Below are 23,676 nucleotides of genomic sequence, written 5' to 3' on the forward strand. Positions count from 1 at the left end.
GTACGTTTAATCAACGTAAAGTGTTTTTTTTCCTCACAGCATTTACTGCAACCTAAAACCAGTCGATTTCTTCAAGGAATCAAGTGAATTAAGGACATTTAAAATTTTCTTGACATCATGCAATAGTCCACACAATGCACGAATGACCACATGCATACATCATATGCGTAGATAATTAAAGACAGTACACTTACATGCACGACGCATGTCTGTGAGTTGCAATTAGCATAGTAAAAAAAGGCCCAGATAACGTTTCGAACCATGGTCATCTAGATTGCGATACCCTTGTCTTAACCACTAGACCACCAGCGCTTGACGTTCAAGGCTACCTTTATCTCAATCCTTTTTTTGGCTTTCCACGAAGTTCGTAATGAAAAACCGGTTACTGTGGGATTCGAACTATCGGTTTCCCACTTGTAAGACCATCGTCTTAGCCACTAGACTACAAGATCTTGCGGTGAACAGCTATGCTTATTTAATTTACTTTAACCTTTTTCACGAAGTTCATAATGATTTCAACAGTTATAGTAGGATTCTAACTCCCAGTTTGGAAACCTGGAGAGTATTGAATCACCACAAGACCAGCAGAACGTGTGGCGAATCATTTTGTTCTATTAAACTTTTTTTCGAAGGACCTGGATAGTCCACGACTTTACCACAAGGCTAACTGGTGATTGTTGCAAGCCTACACCAACTTATTCACCATAACCTTACGATGTAACATTAATAACAAAAATTTTCATCTAAAACGTGATTCGAACCTTCGGCTGTCGACACATGAGACCAACATCTTGACCACTAGACTTCTGAACGACCATGGTTATTTGATTTACTTTATCCTTTTCTGGATGGACATAATGAAAAACAGTTATGAGAGGATTCGAACCATCGACTTATCACTTAGGAGACAATTGTCTTCACCACTCGATCTTTTGCGTAACGGAGCTCGAAGGTCATAATGAAAAAGCTTGGATTCGAATCATCGACTTAGTACTTACCACTTGGGATACCATTGTCTTGGCCACTACAGTACAAATCTTGTCCTGAACGGCCAGGGTTATTTAATTCACTTCATCCTTTACTCGAAGTTGATAATAAACGAACCACCGACTTACCATGGACTTGAGAGACTATTCTCTTCACCACTAAACCGCGAGATCTTGTGCTGAATGGCTATTTAGTTTACCTCATCCTTTCCTCGAAGGTCATAATGAAGAACAGAAGTTACCACTTGGGAACATTGTCTTCGCCAAAAAAGGCCAAGCTAGGTCTCTGCACCCTTTCGATATAGCTAGACAACCAGACATCTGTCGAAACATGCAGTGTTTTCACTGCTGCCAATAAAGTAGAAGGGGAAACATTACCCCCCAAACATTTCTATTTATCACGTTTTACTCTCACAAGCCACGCGCAAAGATACAAAACATCATTCTTCAGCTGTTCAACACATGCATGAAAAAGAACTTTTAATTTTGACAAATAAGTGTGAAAATAAGCCATTACTCGAAAACGAGGCTGCCGTTCGTGGGCCAAAGAATTATTACATAAGACACTGTCAAGTAAAAATGATTAAAAAACCCTTAATCTTCTGACCATGTACAAAAAATGTCACTAACAAGCATGCTGAAAAGTTAGGTGCCAGCAATTTTCTAATTTTTACAGATGCTGGCAGGACTGTAAAATATGCCTCGCTTTTTCATCACTTCTTATAAAATTTTAATTTTACAAGGGGCATTAAAATAGCTCTTGCATGGAAAGAAAAAGATGGCAAAAAGAAGCCTAATAGCAACAAATCTCTTTTCAGAGCCAAATAGAGAGAAGCCAAATTCAAAGTTATTTGGCCTCCAAAAGATCTATTTATAAAATGCAGACCGAGAAAGTAATACAGACGGAATTTCTCTCTGATGGGAAAGAATTGCACAAATAGTACTGTAGGAGGATATAGCTGTAAAATAAACAAATTTATTTTGGGGACAAAGTATAATTACGATAAAATGATTTAATTATGGAAGCATAATATAGGCTACACCCTTAAAAGGTTCACGGAAATGAATCTTCGTCATCGTCCGCCATTTCCTTAGCAAGTTCAAGATCTTGTTTTTCTCGCTCTCTTTGTTCCTAAAGCAAAATAATTGCCTTTTTAGGACATGCGCAAGATTATGTGAAAACAAGAACTAGTCTTTTTGGGACGAAAACAACAACAGATTGACGTAATGGCCAGACGTTTAGTTCAATGCCATTTCACCTAACATAGCCTAAACTACCTTAGTTGATCACACCCGTCAGTACCTAACTTGGCCTTAACCGAAACAACATGACGCCTGTTCCAACCTCGCGTAAATAAACAAAGGATTTGCAGGCACGCTCGTTCAAAAAAGCTCTTATATTTCAACTAAATCAACTGGTATAATTAAGAAAACTAGCATAACGGCTACAAACATGGCGGAGTTGTTCACTCTTACTAAAATCAAGAGGTACTTTCCATATACTATTGATAGATTTCTTGACAGCATGGCCGTGTTGCAACAAGGCATTGTCTTTTCCAGTGTTTTTGGGCTTACATGCATATATGCAGGTATTGCACGATCAAGTCAAGATGACTTAATTACCTCTAAAGATTCTAAATCCTTATTGTAAGATTTCGGAGGAAATCGCATAGCCTAAAAAGAAAGTTAGTTAACATCACATTCACATTATACGCATAATAACGAGGTATAAAACATTCCAAGTGGTCGACTCTGAATACCGCATGCATGCATACGTGTACATTGTACTTTCACAAAAAACATGTCAAGAAGTTAATTGCATGCGAAGAGAATTTGAGCTACTGCACGATAACAATGAATTGCTTTGGAACAGCACATCACTTTCTCAAATTCATTCGATATCGGCATTTACTATTCAGAATTGGTTTTGAATTGATTCTTTCTTTCGAGCTAAATTTAACGAATGAACTCACCTTCACAGATTGGTTATGAATATCTAAACAAAATGTAATTCTTTGATGAAAAGCTGCCTGTGGTTCGTTAGTTGAATAAATGTCTGTTATTTCCTAAAAATGGAGAGGCAAAACGAACGAAACACTATTAAGTCGAGGGAAAATATATCGCAACACTTGAGGACTCTTCATCAGTTAAACACTATATATATATCGAATTGGTAATTTCTGTCCTGGTTTTTGCAATAATGAAAGAATATAAAAGAACTATAACATATAATGGCTTCAATATATAAATTGATGCCCTAAAATGGAATCCCAGCAATATAAAAATATATCTGAAATTGAAATTCGACTTGTATTACGCCTTATAAGTAGGCCAATAATCTATTGCTAGTATTTCATAGACATCCTTACGTAATATTGTTCAAAATAGAGCTTGTACACATTAATAAACAAATATGGGAAGTAGAATACTAGGCTATAGCACACAATACACTGTAGCAATTATGGCGTATGCAGTAGATTTCGTCACATATCACGGGGTGCTAGAATAAGAAGGGTTAGTTGTTGAATGTCTGAAATATGTTTAACACAACGATTGCTATACCTTTGACTGAACATATCCTTTTTCGTGGTCGATTGTCGCTTCAATCACACCGTCTCTTATAGCCTGAAAAAAGGTTTATCATGTTTAATAGACCTTTCTACAAACGCGGGAAATCTGACGTTACTGGACATTAAGTTTGATTGGCTCCGTATAAAACTAACGAGCCAATCAAACTTCGTATAACATTAGTTATGACTGACAATTAAGGAACTATGTAGCTAATAATATGCTTAGTATAGCTCCTATGTCATACTTTAGCTACGATAAATTCGGCGTCCTCCGGACTATCCAACTGTAGCTTCGCAGCGATCTCTTCTAAGGAAATCTTAGAGTATGATAAGCTAATCATACGTATACCAGTCTTGATGACGTTGTGATGTAATCTAAGTCATCAAAAATCATAGATTTTAGTGCAAACGCGGTCTTAACCGGTCAGTTATTTCAATTTTTAAACGGTTTGATTAAAAAAAAAATGCAGGCAAAAGGCTTACTCCATGACGTACCTGATAATTAGCGTATACGTTTTCTCTGCAATAAATTTATCTTTATAATTCATTATAACATCGTTGAATTGGCCAAGATCTCCGGCTAGTACAGCTAACAGAGAATTGCAGAAAAACAGTTTGGAAACAACGTAACACGTTAAGAAACCATGCAATGCACAAAAAACTGGACGAATCTAAGTCTAGATAAGGACGAATTAGAATTCGTTGCTTGCGACATGTTTTCGTGGCGTTTTTTACTTGCTTTTACACAACAACGAAAACATGCAGAAGTTAGTACAAACTTACATTTATTGCAAATATACTTGTCTAGAAAACCACTGCGAAGTTATCAAAGTGCATGACAAAGACATATATGAGAACCGTTGAAATGACACCGTGCGCACGTTTAGCCAAAAAGTGTTTATATTATGTATATGACTTTCGGCGCGAAGCGAGAAACATTTTAAATGCATGTAAATAATTTGGTGGACAAATTAAACGGTAACCTACTATAAAACATAACCTATTGTGATGTTTATGTACACATTGCATTTTCGCAAATCGATACAAATGATTAATTATTCTAACCTTTGGTCAACTGAAAGTATGGAAGCAAGGTCTTTTTCAGTGCAGGATCTCTGAATGTTGCCCTGTCGGGAATTTCACCAAGAAGCAATTCAACAATGATTGCAAACTTTTGTGCCTGTGAAGAGAGCAATTTGGTCACGACTTTAAAATAGCTATTCAGTTATAGTTCAGACTCTTCAGCGTTTCTTTTTAAATTGTGTCGACCTGTAAAGTAATTGGGAACTAGGAAACTTTGAAACGCTTGGCTTAGATAGCTACTTTCGAGCGGTTAAAAGCTCGAACATCTATTTTGGACCCAGTTTGGATCCTTTAGGTACACCGCATTTCAGAAAGAGTTTACTTCAGTTGAGTTGGCTTCACTAAAAGCACTATGTTGGGCTTTAATATTTATATTCCGAATACCAAACTACCGTTTTGCAATAATATGATCAGAGGTTCGCCGTTCGCGCACGAAGCTTTATATATGTTTCCGAGAATACGTCATTTACAACATGTCAAAACTTACAATTTGCCTGAATCCAACAGCAGAAAATTGTGGGGCCTTCCGGATAGCTTGGATTAAATTCTTATGAGCTTCTGTATACTCAAGTTGCTTTGCCTTTATTATCCCTAAAAAAAGAAAAAGTCCAGTAAAGATGCCCTCGGCCAAATCAAGCTCAAAAAGAAATACGATTCTTTTCAACAGAGAGATTTAATAGTAATAGTGCATATATGCACTATACTGCATGCAGTATACTGTAAGACTCAGGTGTATATATTAAATGAATATTGTGATTATGCTACTCTGAGTCACCTACACCGGGTAAGCTGAAAAATTAGCTACCTTGACCGCGGAAGAGCATTAGACTAGCAAACCAAAGGTCGCGGGTTCGATTCCCACCGTGGTCAAGCTAATTTTTCAGCTTACCCGGTTCGTGACTCAGAGTAGCATAATCACAATATTCATTTCAGAGAAATTTAATACGGTATGTAGGTAAAAATTAAAATTCATTAAATATTGGATACCTAACAAGTATAGCTACTAGTATAGAGAGAATACGGTATTCAATCCCACTGGGATATGCTAGAGTGAAAAACCTACCAGTATAGTACAAGTATCTTGCCCATTCATTGTTTGACGCCGTGTCGGGGAAGGATGATTTTGTAACCAGTTTATCAGCCTATCAAATACACCGTAAAACATGAGTTATTCCACGTTTTATTGCCTAATGTTTTGAACTGTACCGATAACTGTATCGGAAATATAATGGAAATATTTTGCCAATATTACGGATATCTGTACATCTTAATGGACGACTTGCGCTTTAGACTAATTTTTGATCGAAGTAACTAGAAGAAAATGAATCACCACAGCTAGAAAGAGCGTACTTGAATTAGTGCAAATGTTAAGTTTGGCTGCGAAATTTGGTGAAATACGGAAAATATAGCAATGAGAATCGAGAAGTTGGCATATTTTGTATACTTTTGTATTACGCGCGGAAATGTGTAACTAAATTAGTTACAAACTTCCGGCCGTAATACAAAAGTATACAAAATTCGTCAACTTCGTATGGCTATATTTTCCGTAATTTACAAAAATTCGCAGCCAAACTTGGCAGTTTTACCAATTTTAGTAAGCTCTTTCAGAAAATGTCCTTTTTATCGCCGAGGTAAGAAATTAGTCTAAGGCGCAAGTCATCCATTGCTATGATTAAAGTTCTTAACTTGCATGTGCTGAAATCAGAAGACACGATTATTGGCTTCTATACTGCACCTGGTCATATAAATTGTAGTGGAGATAATTTCGTAACAACAAATTCAGCAGCGTTGCCTGTAGGAAATAATTATTCGAGTTTAGGTAAAAAACAAACCAAAATTAATTCAACAGAAAATATGTCCTTTTTACCTACATTTCTAATATAGGATTAACTAAAGGAACAGTTGGATGCACCATTATTCAGGCGATAGACTAAAGCACAAAATAACCGCCTTACCTGTCCTTCTATGTTGTGTCTTAGTGTTGCCGTTCTTAATTTTGTGTGGAAAAAGCTGTAAAAAACGAAACAGCAATGTAAATTTAAAGCCCTTCAGATATTTGTCCAGTGCCCGACTGATTTCTTTCGACATTCCCTAGCTCTCCTGGTAATGATGGAAGAACCTAATGGGTATGCATGGTTGAAGTTTGTCATTCAATTTTTGGAAGTATTCATTTCTGGTTGCAAGGCTCTCTACAAATACCTCCACATTCCTCATTGCGTGATATTTTTAGTACAACGCACCTTCTTACTTGGTCTAAACGGTCAAGTAACTCATACGTCCGCGAGTGGTAGAAAAAGCATTTAGCCAAAATCAGATCCAAAGTACGTCTGTTGTGTAGCTCGGACTTTTTTAAGAGAAGCGTCGAACACTTCAATGCCTAAAAAACGAGTGGGAAAGATTCAGCGTAAATGAAATACATATGTTTACGAATGACTATGTAGGGTATACGTACGATGAGACGTGAGGGAGAAAAAATTAGGAGTAAAATTGCTGGAATGGAAGTAAAATTGCTAGTCTGGTGTAGGTATGAAAATGGCTGAAAATGTATGAAAAATAAATAAAAAAAAACTGATTTAAAGTAAGTTTTTAGGTTTTATTCTTTTTATTTAGCAGCCAGGAAAATAAATTTATGTTTCATTTTATACATTAATCACTATGCATCGTGCATATATGTTTTTACACTCTCGTTTCAGTATTCTGCTGTAAATTACCCGAAACCGGTTCGCTTTTTTCGCAAATCCAGAATAACCGCGATAGAAGTCGAATAATGCTAAACCTTCTGTCGAATGACTGCGCGTGGGTTTAAAGTGAATCAAACGAAGAATGTGGTCATCCATTAAGAAAACACAAACTAATAGTAATAACGTTAATGATAGTGATAATGCAAAGACTCAGGTGTGTATATTAAATGTATAAGTGATGTTGCTACTCTGAGTCACCAACCGGGCAAGCTGAAAAATTAGCTTGATCACTCGAACCGTCTTAACCTTGTAGCTCAGTTGGAAGAGCATTGGACTAGCAAACCAAAGGTCGCGGGTTCGATTCCCATTGTGGTCAAGCTAATTTTTCAGCTTGCCCGGTTGGTAACGTTAATGATATTTGCGAATATATGGAGACTGAAAGAAAATCGGAACAAATTCACAGCAATCGAGGTTTCGTTCTTTTAATACAACAAATCTCTAATTCTAATTCTAAAACTATAAGTAAGTGGACTACGAATTGTAATGATGATTACGATTTGTAAACTGAAATTCAACGAACAGTTTTTTGCATCTGGTTTTAAAAACGGCGCAGTTCGGAAATAATCGCTGCAAGCTAAAATTTTTCGAGTTGTACAATTAATGATGCATTTCTGAAGAACTTTTAATATACGCTTTAGTGGAATCAATTTAAGTTAATTTAAATTTATTAGGAGACCACGTTTTAGTTGTTATGGAACATCTAGGGGGGGAACAGTCAGATTTTTTCATGAAAAAAACATGTGTGTCTGTATGTTTTAAATAATTTAATACTTAAAGTAATTCTAAAGGTGCACGCGTGCCCCTATAAGTACTGTAACAATTTACCTGTTCATAAGCCTCGGTATCAATAAGATGAATAACAACCAGGAGATGAAAGTAAAACTCGACTTCTGGTAATACAGGAGTGGTCGCAGCTTTTCCAGTTCTTGGTCGATATGTGCTTGACACATCAGTTTCCATAGGCTATGATATTGGGTAGAAATTCAATTCGTTGGTAGAACTTTATTAAATATGACTTATAGTTATCTTGACAAGAGACTTAAAGGTAGGTGCGTAGGTGCATTTAGTTTTCAAGTTATATGTATGTAAATTTGTATTTCCACTAGCACTTTCTTGCTGTCTGAACAGTGATATACTTTTGATTTCTAAAGTTACAAATCTCAAATAGAGAAAGATTCATGCAACCTACTAAAGAGGTTACACAGATCATGGGTAAGATTATGTTTAGTATGTACTACATGGATAAATTTCTTTTCATATGGGAAACTATACTGTCTGTACAAAAATATTTTTAATTTAATAATGTGTGGGACAGTTCAAGCAGAGGAATTCACAATATAACATTGGCAACCCTCTATTTCCAAGGTTTCTTTACAATTCCAAATAGCCTAATTTCAGCTAAAATACAGTTGTAAACAGTTCTAATTAGTAATTGCATTACCTCATCCAAGAATTTCAGCAGCTCATTTTTTGCTTGTGATGCTGTAAATAAATAGCTTAAAATTAAAAACCCATCTTTTTTTAGAAATGGAGAACATTTTCACAGTACAGAATTATAGTTTCAAGTCACTAAATATTCAGTATATATATATATATATATATATATATTATATAATATATATATATATATATATATATATATATATATATATATATATATATATAAATCAACATAAAATGGTTGACATTGGTGGTAGAGCTTTGGTATATACTAAAAGTGCCTAGTTAATACATTTTGAGACTGAATATATTTTTTTCAGTAGAGTACTGCACCTTGAATAAAATATCCAGTGATGAGCTTTCTCAGTAAAGGATGGTTAAGTTTCTTCCTTGTTGATGGAAGAGATCTCAGAACTCTCAAAACGAAATGTGGCTCTTTGCTGTTTACTCCCTTTTCGACATGTTTAACATGTTCTTTGAAATCTGAAAATAAATAAAAAGCTCATTGTATATATTAACTACATTTACTAGTCAACATAGACTATGAGTATAATACTCGCTGGTTTATGCACAAGAACTTGATTAGTTATATACATATTGGCTTTCTTTCAGAATCCTGTGTAGCCTTGAATTAGCACACAGAAATTGTAAAAAAATAAACATTTCTTTAGATTTCATAAAGTTCGAACTTTATGAAAGACAATCCTAATCATCAGCTATTTAAAAGAAATAATGATAAAAGGCATCCAAATTCAATTATTTTAATGATCGTCTGCAGCCAACTTGAGATTGGAACAGGCCTGATGCCCTGATCACTTTCCATATATATTATGTTGAAAATTAACTCAACAGAATTGGATGATCTGTTGCACTACATTATGCCAGCCGAAAGTGCCTATTAGAAGACATTTTGATTCATAAAATATATGAGTTTGCATTTGTAAGCAAATACCAAATTGGATATATATTAAAATCTGTCAGCAAACGATAATAATTACAGTTTGATCGGTTTGTACTGCCGGTTTGTGCCATAAATTGCCCAAAGCAATCTGTGGATCATAACTGCAATATTATGGTGGGATGACAATGCATTTTTACAAGAAATCAAACACCAAACTACATATGCAGTATCACAGTGGAAAGTGCCTCAACCTTAGGTACTTTATGGCAAAACCATAATCATTATTAAAACTTTTGGTAAAACTTTTGGACATCAAAAGTTTTGGATTTAAGGACATTGATATAACTGATAGATCACAACTCACAAGTCGACTATAAATTGGAAAAATGTACGCTATGAATATTGTTCATAGTTTGTGGTACCAGAGATTAGATAGAATTTACTACGTATTTGCGTGATATCACAAACCTAGAAATAATGTATGAACTTTGAAGTATTAAATTATATGTCCGATCAACCTCTACGGCTCTACCTTCAAGTGTCAATTTTTCGAGTTCGGCTTTAGAAAGCTCTTCATTTGCCGCGTCCTTCTTTTCCTCGTTATTTTCCTGTGCGTCCTTCATTTCAGCATCTTTAACCATGATTATTGGTGGCTATTATTTAACTAAACTTTCAATACTTTAAAATACAACAACTGATCTCAGTGATTACAACAAACAGCAAGAAATTTTTCAATTTTCAACCATGTGCAAAGTGAATTGCGCATAATTTTCGCGTATGTCCACTGGCATGTCATACCGTGGTTTAAAAGGCTCAAATTTTGAAATAATTTTTTATTTTGAAAAGTTTTTTTGATATTTAAATGCCGTTCTTTAAACTGCATTTTTTAAATTACAACTGATTACAATTGATTTTTAAGCGATGGAAGGCCATGGGGGCATATTTGGTAAGTAGCTTGGCCTATGTGAATATTAGTTTAAGGAGTCCCGGATGAATTTATTCATGAAAGCTTTTGGTCTGTTATTACGGACAACATATGCAAACACTTTAATACAATCCTAAAAAATCTTAATACTTTGCCTTTTAAAAATGACATAAACCCTCAAATTACTTGAGAACCGGATTCATAAATACTAAAAACATACGTTCCAATATACCCAAGAAACAGCGTGATGAGAGCCGGTCTTCGAATGTAATTTCTCATGAATAATGATCTCCACGTTTAAACCTATAAGCCACAGAATAAGCAAATAGGATTCTGTTTCAGCTATGCTGATATACCTGCATGTATATCAGTGACAGTGTTATATGGAAGAAAGTCGAAGCATTTTTAAACACATATGTCATATTTGAGCACTAGAATTTACCAATTACTAACTTCTTATTAACCGAGCGCGGGGTCTTTATCGAGAAATATCGGACTAAGACCGAGCTTGAAGAGCGAGGTTTGTACAAAAAGATCGAGGTCCGATATTTGTCGGTACAGGCCCAGCAAGCGAGGTTAATAAAAAGTTTGTTATATGGCATTAGCCGTAAGGCATGTACTTGCACTTGAAACAAACAAGAAATGCATGAATTCGTATGAGTAGCCTGGTACGTATTTGATAAAAAAACAACAAAGTATTGAATTGTTTAGTTTATCTAAAAGGGACTGCCGGTCGTTTGTACTGCCGGTTTGTGCCATAAATTGCCCAAAGCAATCTGTGGATCATAACTGCAATATTATGGTGGGATGACAATGCATTTTTACAAGAAATCAAACACCAAACTACATATGCAGTATCACAGTGGAAAGTGCCTCAACCTTAGGTACTTTATGGCAAAACCATAATCATTATTAAAACTTTTGGTAAAACTTTTGGACATCAAAAGTTTTGGATTTAAGGACATTGATATAACTGATAGATCACAACTCACAAGTCGACTATAAATTGGAAAAATGTACGCTATGAATATTGTTCATAGTTTGTGGTACCAGAGATTAGATAGAATTTACTACGTATTTGCGTGATATCACAAACCTAGAAATAATGTATGAACTTTGAAGTATTAAATTATATGTCCGATCAACCTCTACGGCTCTACCTTCAAGTGTCAATTTTTCGAGTTCGGCTTTAGAAAGCTCTTCATTTGCCGCGTCCTTCTTTTCCTCGTTATTTTCCTGTGCGTCCTTCATTTCAGCATCTTTAACCATGATTATTGGTGGCTATTATTTAACTAAACTTTCAATACTTTAAAATACAACAACTGATCTCAGTGATTACAACAAACAGCAAGAAATTTTTCAATTTTCAACCATGTGCAAAGTGAATTGCGCATAATTTTCGCGTATGTCCACTGGCATGTCATACCGTGGTTTAAAAGGCTCAAATTTTGAAATAATTTTTTATTTTGAAAAGTTTTTTTGATATTTAAATGCCGTTCTTTAAACTGCATTTTTTAAATTACAACTGATTACAATTGATTTTTAAGCGATGGAAGGCCATGGGGCATATTTGGTAAGTAGCTTGGCCTATGTGAATATTAGTTTAAGGAGTCCCGGATGAATTTATTCATGAAAGCTTTTGGTCTGTTATTACGGACAACATATGCAAACACTTTAATACAATCCTAAAAAATCTTAATACTTTGCCTTTTAAAAAATGACATAAACCCTCAAATTACTTGAGAACCGGATTCATAAATACTAAAAACATACGTTCCAATATACCCAAGAAACAGCGTGATGAGAGCCGGTCTTCGAATGTAATTTCTCATGAATAATGATCTCCACGTTTAAACCTATAAGCCACAGAATAAGCAAATAGGATTCTGTTTCAGCTATGCTGATATACCTGCATGTATATCAGTGACAGTGTTATATGGAAGAAAGTCGAAGCATTTTTAAACACATATGTCATATTTGAGCACTAGAATTTACCAATTACTAACTTCTTATTAACCGAGCGCGGGGTCTTTATCGAGAAATATCGGACTAAGACCGAGCTTGAAGAGCGAGGTTTGTACAAAAAGATCGAGGTCCGATATTTGTCGGTACAGGCCCAGCAAGCGAGGTTAATAAAAAGTTTGTTATATGGCATTAGCCGTAAGGCATGTACTTGCACTTGAAACAAACAAGAAATGCATGAATTCGTATGAGTAGCCTGGTACGTATTTGATAAAAAAACAACAAAGTATTGAATTGTTTAGTTTATCTAAATTGTCTGGGGTGGAGACGTCTTGTTAATTCCAAAAGCAATTAAATTTTCTCTTGATCGTTTATTTGTGCCTTTTTTACTCAGAATTTCTCTGTTTTTCACCTCGTAATAAGGGATCGCCTGTAACGCCGGTCAATTACGGGAAAGTGCCGATCCAACGGACAGCTGAAAATTCTTATCAGCCTATCACTGAGCTCCATTTCGCGCTTGCCATATAATAAAGTAACGTTAACGAAGAACAATTGCAGGAAAATGCAACATGCATGCATGAATAAAGTCTTGATTCCCATATCAAATAGTTACATCCCCGTTCATGCATATAGAAAAAGAGAAATTTGGGGGGAAATATTATGAATTAGTGCTCATTTTGTTGTTTACAATTTCATCTAAACATGGAAATTCGTCTATGTTCACATGAGCAAGTAAATTGGGAAAAGTTGATGAAATTGAATGAGAGTCATGAAGAGTTGTTAGTCCAACTCAGTTCTTTAAATGCGAAGGAGATTTGCATGCATCTCTTTTCAATTAAACTTTTTTTTGCTAAATTGATCGATTTTTAACATTTTCATTGTGCCTATATTCAAATTTGTTTTTATAAATGCATCAATAATAACTAAAATATTCTTGTAATGTTCCAATAAAACTAATAACGATTGATACCATAGGCGATTTATTTTTGTTAAATATTAGTTAAATCATAATGCATACTACGGCCTGCGCGCCTGATAGCGGGCTACCTGTGGTTAAATATCACTTTATGAAGCATACATAAGAAACAAATTATTATTTGAAGGAGATGGTGGTGAAGCTGAGGCAAATCCAACGTTGTTACTGGAGGATAGGGATGATGCTTTCCTGAAACAAAACGCTAACCTTCCTGTAAGTGTAAACCGCCCTAGGCACTCACTCTAACATACAAGGATAGAGATTTTTCCCACGGCCTGAACTAGAACGATAATTGAGGGGTGTTTATTCATATATTAAGTTATGCCTAACGCATTGCTGTTGTAAGCTTTTGCAATTACAAAAGAAATCCGTCGGGCAAAACTGAATATGTGAGTAATCACTTTCCCATGCCTCCTCCTATCATCGTTCTAGTTTCAGTCCAGATCTTTCCATGGTGTTACACCATTCCATTATATTACTACAGGCCTTACTTTTGTCGTTATAATATCACTAGTTTAGGTACTTGCAGTAACTGACATAAGCGCCTCAATAGCACCAATAACATAAACATTGCAAGTAATAATTGTTAATAACTATCATTTTTAATGGTTGCTTATTCATGAAAAAGTTTTATAACAGCCACTTTCCCATGCTGACGACCCGTTATTGTTGCAAGTGTTGTTTACAACACGAGTGGTCGTGTTGTTTGAATATCACAAGCCGGCAATAAACAACTTGTGAAATGAATTTGAATTAAATAAGATTGTAATAATTCCGATAACTGATGTAATTGATTTGCTTATTCATCAATCTTATTTGTATGGTGTAACAGGGTGTGCATGTGACCTTTTTAATTGGGTATAATTATTCATAAATTTCACAAGCCGAAAATTAGCATATTACTCTTTACTGGTTTTATGCAAATATTAGCAAAACAATATCAATTTAAGACCTTCTTGTAATTCAAACTGTTTTTCTTTCATCCGATCAAAGTTGAAACAACAACACGCCACTAGCAACATAAGATTCCAAGCTAGTGTTTTCATGTCCATCAATTCCTTCTTAGCATGATTACGGTACTACCAGTCATACTGGACTCCATCCTGTCACATGCAACGGTCTTTGGTGAATATATACATATTGTAAACGCCCATTGTCAGGATTTTGGAACAGAATAACAAGTATTTGTAGTATCTCCATAGAAAACACAAGTCGGAGAAACATGCATGCAACAAATAGTTTCCTTATTTAAAGGCTGGCGTCTTGTCCGTACATGTATTTGGTTGTCAGCATTTGATAATGGATGGAGACTCTATTCCTGATAGCTACCAACTTTACGGTAAAGTATCCGTTGGGACGTTAGTGAAGAGCACTTCGGTTACAACACAGGCGAAAAAAGGAAAAATCATCTGGAACGAAGTCCTAAATTTTCCTATTACAGTGAGTCGAGTGGCCTGAGAGCTTTTATAAAAAAAGTATATATAACTATAACTATAACTATAACTATAACTATAAGTTATAGTTAATAGGTATATACAACTATAACTATAACTATAAGTTATAGTTAATAGGTATATACATACCTTATTATAAGGCGCCTATAGGTAGCCCAGAAGTAGCTATGTGTGTCCAGTTTCATGTATCGAAGTCAGTGACGCATGTTTGCAATTTGAGTGTATGTAGTACAATTAGTACACTGACTGCAATGTATGAAACTTGAAACATATTTTCGGGCTACTATAGCTTACGAGTGAGAGGAAAGGAGTGCAAAAACAATGGGAAATCCATTGAGAGGCGGATTGATTAATGGAATACAGCATATGAGGTTATTAAATATAAGTCGGGGTTTTTGAGTGGACAGTGAACGTTATTAAAATTAAAGTACACCAAGGGGGGGGGATGTTATATATACACGGCATACACGGCACACATATTTTGCATGTGTCTACAGAACATTTCGCAAACATCAAAAGATGCATCCTCATTTATAGAAGACGAACCAAAGGGAAAACAAACATATGTTTTAGATTGTTTCCCAAATGAAGGATTGGTCGAATCAGGCAGTTTTCTCCCTACTTGGGTATAACGATGAAAATCAGAACAAGCACAGACTCATTGGAAAAGTAGCCTTTCATGTGCACAAACTAGTAAAGGTTAGGTTTCTCGATTTCGTTGTTAACGAAAATATCAAGGTCTAAGATATTTGTATAATGATTTTGCCCAAGACTTCGGTCAGTCGTGAAGAGAATCAAACTTCTGAAATACGTGCATTAGAAATATGTGAATATGCCCATACCACGAAGTCGCTGTACTAGATCGAATGTTATTTTATCATACTGCTTTGTTGCTAACAGATAGGCTGGTCAATGGATAAATACGAATTGACGAACAGGAAGAAACAGGTAGACATGCAACCCTAACCCTGGATTACCAAATTGATGATAAACATTTACTGGTTGGGTTAAACTTTACCAGACGATAATGGGAATACTGATACAGTAATTGTTCTCTAAAATTAACAAAGAGAAATGAGAAAGGTTTGCGAAATGAAACTTCTTGATACAACTTATAGAACGTTGGGGCTGTAGAACTCGAGTTTGCATTCTCTTATGGAGTATTTGGATATGGTTTTTCAGATCAGGTAGGATTGTTTTTGAGAATTTTCTGTTTCGCTGCATAACCTCACACACGAAAAATGGGCAGTATTTCACACATGCAATTATTAGAAATGCATGCATCCGTCCATCCATCCAAGCGCTACTTTTTATATTGCTCAAAATATGGCTTCGCAGAATATGCATACGTGTGCATGAACCGTAGTTATGTTATACGAAACATCTCTTTATTCCACACTGCCTTTCCCATTTCTACCATAAGGTACGTGATGTGAGATAGATCATTGGTAATAACTGCTATTTTGGTAATAACATAAAAAGGTTTCTGAAAATGCACGTATAATATCACTCGATTTAATTTATGACCTATATAATTTTAAATTCTATTTCAGCTTGAAAATCTTGTGCATTTACCAGAGGAGGTATTAAGACAATCTATGTTTCCCCGTGTGCATCCACCAGAAGATAATATGTTCTCAAAATGGTGAGATACCTTAGCAACTAAACATACAGTCAAATACAGTTAAAGAACAATTGTTTCCTTGTTAACTTGTGTTATCACGATATGATTCCATTTTAGGTGTCTACTAAAACCAAAAACAGTCGCACATCCGAATTATATTCCATTCTCGGAAACGGTGACTGACTTGAAACCAGATATTTATGCTGGTCAGTATACTGCATTTCTTGATATATTATAAATCTCTTTCGATTCTAAAATTTAATTGCTTATATATACTTCGTGCTCATCTCATGCAAGATTCCAAGATAATCTCTAACATTTCAAAGAAGTCGTCGTTAATGACTTCAAGTGTCCAGATGCTAAGCCAAGCGCCTATTGGCTGTATCCATGCTTTCTTGCATGCACGTTATCCAATCGAATAGCTATCCAAATTGCGCTGTTCTCTGCACTATATTTCTCGATCAAGCCAAATTTCTCGTTTGATTTTGAGAATTCAACCGAAGAGCAATCCCTTGACGGCGCACAATTGAAAAAAAATCAACAGAATTCTTTTGTCCACTACCACCAAAAAACTCTTACAGCAATAGATAAAAAAATGCCGGGTATTTTTAGAGGATGGAGAGATATCTGTTTCTATTGATATCGGAGAAAGACAGTTAATAAAGGAATCTTTGCCAAGGTATGTATATTTCTCCTCAACACCGACAGAGAAAGGTAGGAGATTTTTGGTAGATTAATTCCTCGATAGTTTACACTACTGCGAAGCTATAAGTATATTCTAATTTTTGTTCAGTAAATAATTTACGTTGCGATTACTTCACATGTACCACGCTTCTTTAATTCAAATTTGTTGTCTAAAATGTCTGTTAACCGTTAAGGGCAATGCTACAGAAAACGTTCACATGATTTCTGATGAATTCGAAACCGGTTAAATTCCTTAATTCATCAACACGGGCGGATTTCGTTTTAGACCAATCAGCAAGCTAGTTTGTTTACATTTTCAATAACCCAATCAGAATACATAAATTTTGACTACTTTCGGTAAAAAGTTACATTATTTACCATTTTACATGGAGTATTAAGAGATTTATGCATTCAAAAATGTAAACAAATATGCATGCCGATTAGTTTAAAACGAAATTCCTCCCTGTTTATTCCATCAGTTAATATGAAACTGCTGATTAAAGCTAAACCCTCTTTAACTATAGATTTAAAATTAGAAGAAATAATCACTATACAAATAGAAAGAGCACCCAAAATGTAGTAAGATTGGAAAGTTTAATTACGAAGTATTGGAAAGTGTTAAAAACATTGCCGTGTGTATTGGCAAATTTTGTATAAATTAAAATTACTCGGGAAACGGAAAAGTCTTTCGCTTAGGAATGTATAGTGAGACTTTTTCGCGCGTAATGCTAATTTAAAAATTGCCAACTTCGCAGAACTATATTTTTTACATGTTTCAATAATATACGCAACCAAACTTTCTGATCTTACTATTTTAGGGTGCTCTAGGTGAACTGGTGAATTTTTCTCCTTTAAATTTTAAATTCTAAAAGGGAATAGACGACAAAAAACGCGAACGAAGCCGGGCGTGGCAATATGCATGGCGTAAAACCCAAACGAGGGCACCATTAGTTTTAGTCTTTCTTGCAATGGCAAAATTATCAAATTTGATGATAATAATTTTAATGCGATTTTAATGTAAACTATGAAAAATAACACATTTTGATGTAAACCTTGAAAAATAATACATTTTAATAAAAAACCATGCTCGTGTGCGAAAATTCATGCGTGTAAATGTGTAAATTAATTAATCATGATTATTTTTTACAAGCTACCTTTCAGAGTACTAAGATTAATTCTTAAACGTGTTTGTGAGCAATAATTATGCATGTGAATTTTGTTTGTATAAAGTTTCCTTACTGTATTATTGTTGTATTGTAATGTTTCTAATGTATTACAGGCTGTCCCAAATGTTAACAATCAAAGCTTTCATAATTGGCCATTATTTTTTGAAATGTTTAACGATATTCGTTCCATCAGGCAAAAAAGTTCCATGAATCAGTTCACTCTTTTTTCAGTGGGATCCACTCCAAAAATCGCTCACGGCCCATCATAAAATTAACTCTTCTCCTGTTTATTGCCGGCTTATAAAATACGATTCTGTTTTCGTTCCGAATGCCATCTCGGAGTTGCAACTTAAATTCATTTGCTAATTCTTTAATACCAGGAATCGTAGATTTCGTACCGGTGGATTTACTCTCTGCCACTTTATGTAAACGATATGCGTAAAACATCGCTCTGAGATAGTTGAGGAATTCACGAGAGTTATCCAGATATTCTCTGACGCTTATGCCCCCGTCGTTGGCAAAAAATGATCGCTTGGTATCTTCCGAAGCAATTTTTGTTAACTTTGGGAGTCGCGTCATATTCGGTGGCCACGAGACGTCTCCTTCGGGCATTATACTATCCGACCACAATATAGTTTCCGTTATGATGGTCGCTTGGTCGTTGTCGTGGTTCAACATCTCGGAACAAAGCTTCAGCAAATTTGGTAAAAATACGTAGTCCATCAGGTTCGACGTAAGAATTCGGTCGTACAGTGTGTTCACCTCGAGATGTTGTTGAATGTCCATGCAATCGCTCAGTATAACCTGGACGCTGATTTGTTTCTTGGAGAACATCTTCAGAGTGTTTCGTAGAATGCATTCAATGTAATCGCCGTACATCGTCACGAGGCAGTTGCAACTCTTGAACTTTTTCACTTGCTGATAGTCCCAGCCTGAAAAAGGAAAGACGCTTTCCGGCACGCTGTAGGAATAAGGTGCATATCTTGCTTTTGAATCAACGCCAGTCATTGTCGGGTTCTCGGCAAACGTTGGCCCTGGTGTTCGTTTGAAAACACCCTGCTCTATCCATCTCTTCGCCGAAGCGGCGTGTTGTGCTGGTACGTTCTCAGTGTATGGAGAATACAATTGGGTTTTCATCAATTCTTCGCGTTGCTTCCGAATCCACTTTGTTCCTGTCACACGCAGACCAAGCCAGGTTTTCCAGACATCTTGCAGTTGTTGAAACTGCAATTCTTCAACCCTTATCAAACCAGCGGTGTTTGACAGTAGGTTTTCTGCGGACGTCAAGCCAGTGAGCTCTAGAAGCGATGCGCGAAGACATTGATATGTTCCCTCGCTGAGTAATGTTGAATACCAAATTTCTGTGACGGTTTTCTCAACGTCTGATTCACCTAAAGTGGAAAGTGATTTTCAAAGGAGAGATTCGTGTTTTGTTAGATTTGAATACCATCTACCATCAAAGAGCATTTGTTCAGATCTATTTGCATTGAAAGTAGCGGTTTTTAGCAAATGTTATATATTTACTTTTCACTAATTATACAGAATTTGCTTGGGCAAAAAAACGAAAGTGTCGGCGATGTTAACTTTGTATCGATAGAGATATAGTGTCAGAGTAATATTAGTTATGTTAAAATGACATGAAGTATTAATACGAGGAGGCGCAAAAAAGGACAGAACTGATGGAACTGGCTTGAGAACAGAGCAGGCGTAAAAATGTAGAATGTAGACATGTAGAGCATTAATCTTTTGAAAAGATCACATTAAAAATGTTTTTTATAACAATAGTCATCTCGTTGAAGGCATCGCACCATAACCTCTTTGTATGATTGCATTTAATTTTCAATAAACATGTCGTAAAACTAGTGCAAGCTCTGACATGTTCTTCCCTCGGTTTTTCCTTTGTTCTGTTATGTGATTCTGACCAACATTATATTGGCCTCGTATTTTCTCATTTGAAGTCGAAGTACATTTTCTATACACCCTGGCTGTAGAGAATGTACTATAGAATGTCGGTGATATTGAATTTATTTATCAATATTGATTAGAGTTAGGCGAAGGAATGACCCTAACATCTTTCAAAGCAGAGCTACGTATATACATGCTATTGAATTTTCAAATCTTAGACATAACCAACCTTGACTTCCGAGTGTGAATACCGGCATATTTTTATTCATGTTTGCATTTGTGCATTTCAATCTATGTTTCAAACTATGTCTCCCCCTATATATTAACTATGGTCTTCTTACAGTTCCTAAACTGTTGTCTTTTAATTGGAGTTGCCGCGCATGCAAAGGTGGGCTCGACTCCCTTTCGCATTCTTACCGCTTATACTTATAGTAAAATAAATCAAACGTTAATTGGTAACACTGCCCGATTTCGAAACCAAAACGATTTCCCGCGGGGAAACGTTTCTAATTTTATATCGCCCTAGCTATAATCGTTTTAGTAAGGCACACCAGCACCACTGTGGTGCAAGTCTATACGTTTGCTCACCTCCGTTCATGATATAAAGCAACAGTACAATTCTTGCCAAAACGCAGCTCTCTTTGTCGTTCAAGGTAAACAATACCTTGTGGCTGTATGAATCTGGCAAAGAAGCACACGTTAACGCCAGGTTTCGTAAGTCGCCGACACCAAAAGAAGAACTTTCAACGCAAAACCGTACGCTGCGCTCTCGTTCTCGATCAAATTCAGGCAATCAATGGCCGGTACGTTACCCCAATAGAAATAATCGCAGGACGCCATGGTCTCCTCAGAACGTACGACATAATTTGCCAAAATAAGTTTGGCTGTCGCTTCTACCGACTCCTTGACTTCCAAACAATCGATCTTGTGTCTTTCCCAATTGTTTCTCTGGCAGTTTGCATTACAGTAGTGAGTTTGGTAGCATCCAGTGCATGCTTTAAGATTTGGACCACTTTTTCTACAGGCCGTACATGTTCTGAGGATCGACGCCGGTAGGCATTCAGCTTCGTGTCGGAATATGTCATACTTTTGACATTTTTCACTGCAGTATTTGGCAATACCACACAGGTTACAATTAATACCAACACTCATAGAATTGCCACAGCGCCAGCATTCAGAAAATCGGGGCATCTTTCTGAGTAATTTGATTGATGTTACTACATAGATCATTCATTTACAAACGTTAATAGACGAATAATAAGACCTTAGCAACTGCCGCACCTGCAATAAACCCGCAACCCCGCAAATTTCCAAGTTCTGGGAAGAGCGATTCTTGGAATTGAGAAATAATTTACAACAAAAATTTATTGTAGTAATTAATTGATATAGTGCTGTTATCAATTAATTACTTCAAAAGTGATGGTGATTTCGATTTGGCTTAAGCATGAGGGCAATATTCGACATAGTAAATTTGATATTAAAACGAAAAAAGCTGCATTTATATAGCAAATTAGAATCCTGCCCATGAGTCTCATCGTGGTCTTTCCACTCTGCAGGGATTTCGTTAAGCACTAAACCGGTTAATAGCTAATTCCAATCGGGCTAGTCATTTAGAAAAAACAGGATAATTTTTGCTATATTAAATGGAATTAAGCTGTGGTATACAAATCAAGAACTGCATTAAAAGTCGTTTTTATGCAGGTGTATGGTTATTTTCGCTTCGCACTAGCCTCCTACGATTTTTTAATATACTAGCTTGGTCATGATGTGTTGGTACATTACAGGGTGCCGGGGGGAAAGTACGCAGTGTATATTCCGTAGCCTAGTGCAGCATTGTTGGTTTGCTACAGAATCACCGAGACGATGGGATCTTCAACTATAGTAATCATTAACCTTTGCTCCATACACGTTTTTGCTGTACAATCACCCACCAATGCTCACTGTTATATGTTTGTTTCAGTATATAGTGTATATTTTCACTATATTATGGTGTATAATCACGTTTTTATCGTTTATTGGTATTCGTTTCTAGAATGATAAAACTACGAAATGAATATCTGGAACAGGTTGGAAGAACACAAAAAATAAAATATCTTCGAAATCTTATTCATGGTCAAGTAGGTGCTTCATGTTTATAAGTTTAACCTCAACAGAAATAAAGTTACCCAATTAAGATACTAGTTGTCATGAAATGCATGTGGATGCATGTGGCCCAGAACTATACAAGGAACCTTTCAAAAAAGTTTCGGGAAAGTTGTGTGCTGAACACGTTTGGAAAGGGCACTTATGAAAGCAGTCTATACAGTTGAACATTTTCGGTGTAGCTTAGGAATTTGTTAAGCTATATAGCATCGTAGCAAAGGTATTAAGCTAGCATCGTTTTTCAGGTAGCGCACAGTGTTGAAGGTGATAGTGGGTCAAGTGACGACGAGGAGGGCGGATCGTACATTCCGGCTGGATTAGCAGCCATGTTGTCCGGAGTAGCAAGAGCGACCATAAAACAGACCATTCCAGGTTCATGTTCACAACTATAGCGCGTTATTATCACTTTCTAAAATTTCCTTAATAAGAGGATTGGTTTACACATTCCTAAACTAAAATTCCAATAGATTAATTGTGTCCGCGATTTCTACAGAGGATAATTCGGGAACAATATTTACTCTACCAATATACACTATGTATATAAGAAATCTATCATGCATATATACCATTCCGAGCATGATTGAAAAGCTCCCTTTTAGCTATTTGAAACATCCCCTCTATCTGTTCACATTGCAAAAGTCGATCTGTTTCATCGTATTGAAAAAAAATTAAGAAATTAGCATATATATTCATCCTTTATACTTCAGGAGTGACCGTACGAAATCGTGCAGATTATAAGAATTTAAAAGTTGCTGTCTCAGTGGAGTCTATGACAGATGTAAGTCCTCCCTTAATAAATTGTGCTTATAATAAGTATAGTTTAGAACCCAGCAACAGCACTTCATGCATACTTTTCATACATACATACATAATATCCTGTCGTTATTCTCCAATTTTTTGTCGACATATACATGATGTTATATAATAACGTAAAGAATTCAGGCAATTTCATTGGTCGAGAGCCATGATCTATAAGAGGACAGACGCACGGAATGACGTCACAGCAATTTTCTTGTTTTTAAATTACAAACAAATAATTCAATTAATTTTGGATTTTTTTCAGTTTTATTATATAAAACAAATAGATTACAATGAACCGTTGTCTGTTCAGTTATAG

At 35.8% G+C, this 23,676-nt stretch overlaps 3 protein-coding genes across 3 annotated transcripts; 1 reads left to right on the forward strand and 2 right to left on the reverse strand.

Moving 5' to 3' along the window:
• Window positions 1–1,919: 1,919 nt before the first annotated feature.
• Window positions 1,920–10,443, reverse strand: LOC114539306 (26S proteasome non-ATPase regulatory subunit 3-like). The gene is made up of 16 exons (XM_028559932.1): window positions 10,254–10,443; window positions 9,154–9,303; window positions 8,822–8,862; window positions 8,206–8,343; window positions 6,880–7,016; window positions 6,595–6,649; window positions 6,375–6,431; window positions 5,703–5,781; window positions 5,127–5,230; window positions 4,622–4,736; window positions 4,052–4,145; window positions 3,802–3,931; window positions 3,549–3,611; window positions 2,960–3,052; window positions 2,610–2,660; window positions 1,920–2,118 (listed from the first exon to the last, which is right to left on the reverse strand). The coding sequence occupies exons 1-16, from the start codon at window positions 10,360–10,362 to the stop codon at window positions 2,041–2,043; spliced, it is 1,494 nt and encodes a 497-aa protein (XP_028415733.1). The 5' UTR covers window positions 10,363–10,443; the 3' UTR covers window positions 1,920–2,040.
• Window positions 10,444–12,195: 1,752 nt separating this feature from the next.
• On the forward strand, window positions 12,196–16,900 carry LOC114539327 (C2 calcium-dependent domain-containing protein 6-like). The gene is made up of 7 exons (XM_028559954.1): window positions 12,196–12,219; window positions 14,839–15,024; window positions 15,612–15,737; window positions 15,939–15,986; window positions 16,157–16,225; window positions 16,592–16,683; window positions 16,780–16,900. The coding sequence occupies exons 1-7, from the start codon at window positions 12,196–12,198 to the stop codon at window positions 16,898–16,900; spliced, it is 666 nt and encodes a 221-aa protein (XP_028415755.1).
• A 1,828-nt stretch (window positions 16,901–18,728) lies between these two features.
• LOC114539328 lies at window positions 18,729–21,129 on the reverse strand. Its single transcript, XM_028559955.1, has 2 exons — window positions 21,006–21,129; window positions 18,729–19,903 (listed from the first exon to the last, which is right to left on the reverse strand). Exons 1-2 carry the CDS (start codon window positions 21,013–21,015, stop codon window positions 18,729–18,731), a joined length of 1,185 nt encoding a protein of 394 aa, XP_028415756.1. The 5' UTR covers window positions 21,016–21,129.
• Window positions 21,130–23,676: the final 2,547 nt, after the last annotated feature.

Source organism: Dendronephthya gigantea, unplaced genomic scaffold, assembly GCF_004324835.1.
Source record: "Dendronephthya gigantea isolate DGI-Jeju-01 unplaced genomic scaffold, DenGig_1.0 000199F, whole genome shotgun sequence".
NCBI lineage: Eukaryota > Metazoa > Cnidaria > Anthozoa > Malacalcyonacea > Nephtheidae > Dendronephthya > Dendronephthya gigantea.

Excerpts from the sequence above, each read along its gene's own strand:
- LOC114539327 (XM_028559954.1), top strand. The coding sequence starts at position 12,196 with ATGGAAGGCCATGGGGCATATTTG. Across the intron at positions 12,220-14,838 it reads AAGGCCATGGGGCATATTTG|GCTGGCGTCTTGTCCGTACA; the intron begins GTAAGTAGCTTG and ends CCTTATTTAAAG. Across the intron at positions 16,226-16,591 it reads GATATGGTTTTTCAGATCAG|CTTGAAAATCTTGTGCATTT; the intron begins GTAGGATTGTTT and ends ATTCTATTTCAG.
- LOC114539306 (XM_028559932.1), bottom strand. The coding sequence starts at position 10,362 with ATGGTTAAAGATGCTGAAATGAAGGACGCACAGGAAAATAACGAGGAA. Across the intron at positions 7,017-8,205 it reads ATACCGAGGCTTATGAACAG|GCATTGAAGTGTTCGACGCT; the intron begins GTAAATTGTTAC and ends CTCGTTTTTTAG. Across the intron at positions 2,119-2,609 it reads AGGATTTAGAATCTTTAGAG|GAACAAAGAGAGCGAGAAAA; the intron begins GTAATTAAGTCA and ends ATTTTGCTTTAG.